At 47.5% G+C, this 6299-nt stretch overlaps 1 protein-coding gene across 1 annotated transcript in view; it reads right to left on the minus strand.

Moving 5' to 3' along the window:
• LOC146206079 (dual specificity calcium/calmodulin-dependent 3',5'-cyclic nucleotide phosphodiesterase 1A-like) overlaps positions 1–5272 on the minus strand; it is a 563618-nt gene extending 558346 nt beyond the window's left edge. The window contains exon 1 of the mRNA XM_084590730.1: positions 4921–5272. Within this exon, the coding sequence (XP_084446856.1) occupies positions 4921–5002 (82 nt within the window). The 5' untranslated portion in view covers positions 5003–5272. The remainder of the gene's footprint in view (positions 1–4920) is intronic.
• Positions 5273–6299: the final 1027 nt, after the last annotated feature.

The raw sequence follows: 6299 nt of genomic DNA on the forward strand, positions 1-6299 counted from the left end.
ACAGCAGGCAGAACATTATTCTGTCGTACTTGCAGCGCATGTCGTTAGAACAATAAGTCAAACGAGGCGCGAACGCTTTAGTTTGTGACTGTCTGTTCCTTGCGATCGTACCTAATCTGCATACAGTTCTCGCGCGCGTTACTGTTTTTTTTTTTGTTTTTTTTTGTGCTAGCGAGCTAATCCATGCGTCGTCTGCGCCTGATTTCCGTTCCGCCGTCACATTTTTATGCCTTCTTTGCGAATAACACGCAAATTGTTAACTCGAAGACAAATATTTCCACGTGTGCTCATCTATATGACTGTACTTCCTATATATAAATACTTATCAACTTTTCTTTCCATTTGTTGTACGGCCATGAGTAATAGCTGTCGATGAAGCCTTAACTAATGAATTTGTTAACCAGTAGCGCACGAACTATAACTGAACGTCGACTTGGCCCTGAGACAGGACCTGCACAAAAAGAAATTTGTTTTGGTCGCCACTTCTCGGTGAAGTTCGAACCTGATTTCAGAATATCAGCTTTTATTACGTCTTATTGTGCGTGTTGGCAACGATGCAGTTTTCTTTTGAGTGCTACGATGTCTTAGCAAAGTGCGTACGCTCGTTAAATGATAAACGTTTAACCATTTTTCCTGTACCTGTACGAAGCATTGCTTAGATACCAGGACTGCAGAGCTAAAGGCACCGAATAGAAACAAAAAAAAATGTAAAAAAAAGACAGAAACCAGACGCTCATCTCGCAGTCGTGAACAAAAAGAAGCGTGCAATATGTATGCGCACTAAGCTGTACTTACAAACACCGAATTTCAGTACTCAAGATCATGAAAAAAATCCCTGCGAATTTGGAAAGCGTGCTCTCAGATCGCTGTCGTTCAGATATATCCGCGTTGTTAAATATTAGTACACGTTCGAAATTAAAAAAAAAAATGCTGAGATAAATTTTCAAATCAAATCTCTGCGAGGGTGATTAAAAAGTCATACACTTTTAGTTGCGCAGTTTATGCAGTACATGCACGCATCATTTCTTCGCATAGACTCCCCCTTTTAAATGATCTTGGTCCATAGGGCCACAAGCTTGCGTGTTCCTTTCAAGAAATATTTCGGTTGGTCGTGAAGCCATATTTGTATCACCTCTCGCACTGCTGTGCAACGCGCCGTCTCAGACGCATGCGTGAGCAAAAGGCTGCCATATACTATCGTCTCCTCGAGCGTGGGGCGAGTTGGTACGCTTGTGGTCATGCAATCGTAATTTGATCTCGATAGCTTCATGAGCCAGCCAGCTGTTCTCTCCGCTAGCAGTCTGCATCAAGAAGGAACAATGAGCAGTGCTGCCATTTCTCTGGTCGGGAGGCGTGAAAGGGGCTGAAATTCGTCATCGCGACCAACTGAAAACCTTCTTGGATGCAGAATGCTAGGCTGCGGCCCGATGGACCAAATGCGTTGAAAAGGGAGGAGACTACGTAGCAAAATAAAGTGCATACAAGTGCTGTAAAACGTAAAAGGAAAGTGACTCTCTCCGAAAAATCCAGTTTGCATCCAAAGAGTAATGGTCGGGATTTAGTGGTGCACCGTGTAATCCGGAAAGTAACAATGAAATGATGAAGATGGAATTAATTTTTTTAACTAATATTGCCTTCCATTTGCTTTAGGCAGCATCTATATATGTTTATACCTACCTTTGTGCACATACACATTTAACGGAAAAAGCTACACCGTTAGAAAATTTGAACGCGATCTGAGTTGGGCTGCTTATAATTAGTTATATGGGGTTTTATGGCGCAAATAATCCGCTGCTTATAATAATCCCAGACAATTCTCAACTACAACTTGCCTTCGGTACGAAGACGAGATAATTCTTGCAAGACACTTCGACAGCGGGGCTTGAAAAAAAAAAAGTGCTTTCGCTTTCTCCAAGAAACGTTTATTTTATAACAATACACGTTTAGTTTCCCTAAAATTAATACGTGCTAAGCGCGTCTGGAACCTCAAGAGGCTTATTCCAATGAAACTACATCAGGTGACTGAGTGAAATGATACTGCTGTTGACACTTCCTGGACACTTCAAAACTCTTAAAGTGAGCTAGCGCTCTCCCCACATGAAATTTCTTGCGCGCGCATTTTGTTACATTCTTTTCCTTTACAGGGCCGAAACGCCCAGCCAAACAGATAGCTTTGCCGTTTCCTTCGTTTCCCCATAGCTACGAGTCACTGTCCATTGCCCTGTAATCGCAAAACCTATTGTCGCTGAAGCGTCTGCTGGCTTAATCTTCGTGAGACGAGTTTTTCCCGTGCACTTGCTGCATGCATTAGGGTTTCATTTAGATTGTAGAGCCTTAATCGAGTTATGAAAAACGCAGAGGTGAAAACTCTGCACTCAATGGTTAAGCGACTCAGAAGCCCACGATGTGGAAACGAAGAGGGAATGGCAGAGTGAAGAATAAGCGGTAGTGCATAGAAGTCACAGCGGTGTAAAGAGGGCTAATTTGCAACACAGAACGACATAGCGGAAAAGCCTCACGTGTTCCGTTCTGTTTTGGAGCCTCCCACAGCGAACAACTCACGAAACTGTTGAGGTCCTGAGGAAATGAGGGCCCGGACAGGAAGTGGATTAAAAAAAAAAAAAAATTGAACCTAAACTAAAGGCGATAAAATTTAACGAATACTTTTTTCCCTTTCGGCTATGTTACATGCTTTAAGCAGTGGCGACAGGCGAAAAGAAAACAAATCGGATTAAAATTGTACCATCTTAAGAATGCATTTTGTAACAATTTTTCTCATGGTGTATACACTCTTTTTGCACCTTTGCTATGACCACCGACTGCCTGCGACGTCACGGCTATCAGCCACCAAACGCGCTGTCACACACTGGTATCGGCATTAAAGACGGAGCTAATTGCAAAGAGAGTGAAAAGAAAGAAGTAAAAAGGGTAACATTTAGAAAGTATAGCCTCTGGAGTACATTTATTCAGAAAAGGACCCCGCTCTCGCAACTGTCTAGCACGCGGACGGCTGGAAGCCAGGGACAGCGAAATGCACCGATTCGCAAGAGGATTTAGGAGCTGCAGTGCGGAGCGAACTTCATCCAAATTCAGGCAACATGGGGCTCTTGCGCACGCTCGGCATCAGCGTGGGCCGTTTTATAAGGCACGAGCTAATCCCTAACTTCCACGCAGGGATGTGATCAAGCAGCTTCGCTAAGCTCAGCGGTACTCATGAACGCATAAAGGTTTTAACGTTACCTCTTTCTCTCTCTTGATTAGTGCATTCCGTCCAGAGTAAATCCAGTGGATACATCAAAAAAGGAATGAGAGACAAACAGCATTCCCCTTTTATAAATGCACTCATCATCGCAGGCACCATTTCCTCAACTAAACATAAATTCACTAATTAATTCTTGGGCGCCTTTGAACACACGAGGAAAAAAGCAGCGCCGTCTCCAAAATTGAAAGAAGTGTTGTCTCCAACCCTTCTCAGTGAAAACTGCCGGTGTTTCGGTAGCAAGTCTCAGCAGTGCTGCCTATATGGCACCATGAATGCACTGTCACCAACGCTGCTGCGGTTAATAAGTAAAGTTAATGAGCTAATAATGTTGCTATGTTGACACCCTAAGCCGGCCACAATCTAATGGCGCTATAAAGCATTATCTGCCAGGCAGGATAGAAGACAGATAACAACGTCCTGACGCTGAGACGCATCTTGGGCACGCCAAAATGTCTACTTTGTGTTGAGCAGTAAGGAAATTTCTGCATTCGTTTTTTGTTTTAATGTTCTTGATGAGTATTTCTTTTTCTTGCGAACGCAAGTTTGAACCCGAGTGACATACTAAACAGACAATCAGTGCAGTAGCATGTTCTCTTAAAAGGGTCGCCATGGACTTCTAGGCACTGCTTATTACCAGATAGAAGTTATATTAAGATCTCCTATTCAGAGTGCTTCTAATACACAAATGTTCTTCGGTAGCAGGACAGTAGTGGAAAAAGCGCCTCTCCGTAGCTATTATCAGATTGCTGGAATTCCAACTGATTGCCTCTTCTAGTTGGATTTTGAGCATGCAAGAAAGAAAGAATGAATGAAAGAAGCACATCTTCGCCATAGTAGTGTCCATTACTCACGAACTCTTTTAACCACAGTCATTCCACCTGAAGAACAATACTCACAGTGCATAACTACGACTGAACCACACTGCACACCGGAGTGTTCAATTCATTTGATAGAGCCAGCTTGGACATTTTTTGCGCTCGAGTCGTCGTCCGTCAAAAAACGTTCAATCTCGCCCTATCATATACGTGGATTAATTCTCTTTCAAGAATTCCCCGTTTTGCACAGAAATGAAATAGCAGCTGGCTATAGGCTGGAGGCGCTGTTATGACCAAAGTTTATTTCCATTTTGTGGAAAACTACGCAAATCAGCAGACATTTATTGATTCCTTGATTCTGCACTCAGTGGCTGTTAACCTCCTGGTGTGTCTCGTCCCTTACTCTTCCTTTGAATGCAGCAGAAAACTGCTCGTGATCCTTGATGATCTGACTGTTCTGTTAACTCTGCACGATGCGCAATGATAATGCATTCTATGTAAGCAAGCCACAGAGGCGTCCGAACAGGAAGCAGTCGTGCAAGGAAGGCTGCATGCAGAGTCGACGTTACCAACGTTTGTGTGCCGTACCCCCACTCATTTTGTTTGTTTTGACAGCACAGCGAGTGAAAATAACAGCCGCGAAACAAATTCCACGCGGTGACTCGCATCAAGATTTGCATCTCGGTAACTCGGCGTCCAGCGTTTTGCCTGCCTTTGGATGATTTGCCGGAAGTTTGGGTGCAGTCTACCGGTGCCATCAACCTCGAGGGGCAATCCATCAGCGAGCCACCGGCGCGACAGTCGGCGCGCAGAGGCAGGCATGCAGCTTGGGAAGGCGCTCACCTATGGTGTAGGACAGCCCGTCGACTCGAAAAGTGGCGCTCTTACACTTCTTGAAATGACGCGGATCCTTGTTGAGCGACATAGCCAGAAGTCAGAAGCCTCGCTTTTCAGCACGATGGGCGCTCGGATGGGCGAAGCGCTTGTCGCATGCCGCAGCGCCCGCGAGCCACAGTCCCACTGGGGTCCCACCGCGTGACAGGCACCAACAGGTTGCGCTCGCTGCCGAGTGTGGCGACCTGGGAGAGTCCCACGCCAGCTGCAGATACGCCGGACGCTTTACGTTGCACGGAGGTTCGCGAGTGAGGGCCGCCGCGCGCTCTCGCCGATGATGCGCAGCGTCACGTGAGCGCGATAGTCATTCACAGATGCGCTCTACGCGAAAGAGGCGTCACCTCGCGCGCTCGCGACGAGAAGTGACTTGCAGCTCGCGCCTGGACGGTCTCCAAGGTGCACGTGTGCACCGCGGTTCTGTTTTTTCTCCCGAAACACTGGAAATAACCTTTCTCTGCGACGCGCGCACACCGCTACGCGGCCGGTCGGGGACTTGCCAAGCAGTGTCAGTCGGAGGAGTCCCGAGCGATGCGGCGGCACGCGAGAGACGGCGTGCTTCACGTGCGGCGGCGGCCGAATGCGAACTCGAAGTGCGCGCGTCTCGCTCCTGGCGGGCTCGGTTGAAGACGGTCCGGGGGCGCGCGGCCAAGGCTCGGGGCGCCACACCACGGTCGGCCCGACCAACTGTTGCTGGCCCGGGGGGGACAGGTGCCATCGATCGGAGCAGTCCACCCTTCCGGCGCCCCCTGCTGTGACGTCAGCGATTCTTTTCAGCCACCCGCGAACGCCAAAAAGTTACAGCCACCGCCCGTTCCACCTAGAGGCGGAAACAAAAAAACGAGCCCAGAAGTAAACGCGGAAACAGCCGCCCCTCGATATTCACTAAGCGCCGCGCCTCTATGGATTTCTTTTTCCGCACTCTCACTTCCGAAACTCTCCCCCGAGCCGGAGAGTCCCTACACCGTTCTTGTCAAGGTCGTCCACGCGATGTTCTCGAATTCTTCGAATTGCGTTCTCCAATTCATCTTATTTGTGTGAATTCGCGTTTGGAAAGAAGCCTCGCACTTGGTAACGAGCACGCGCGCACTCGTTTCGCCGACCTCGACTTCGCTTTCCCTTTCTCTCATCCCTGTTCTTTTTCTGCGTGTTCCTTACCTTGCCGAGCTTTCTTTGCTTCGCGAGTCTTATTCCTGAGTCGTCTTGATTTGGCATGCTGAGCTGGCGCTGTGGACGACGCCGTTGCACAGACTGCCTGCATTCCAGGTGCTCATGCACTTTCGATGCGACTGCTTTTTTTTTCTGCGGTACGGACGAGAAACTTTCGGGTT

The sequence above is a fragment of the Amblyomma maculatum genome, chromosome 1 (assembly GCF_055883805.1).
Source record: "Amblyomma maculatum isolate TAMU_Amacu chromosome 1, ASM5588380v1, whole genome shotgun sequence".
Classification (NCBI taxonomy): Eukaryota; Metazoa; Arthropoda; class Arachnida; order Ixodida; family Ixodidae; genus Amblyomma; species Amblyomma maculatum.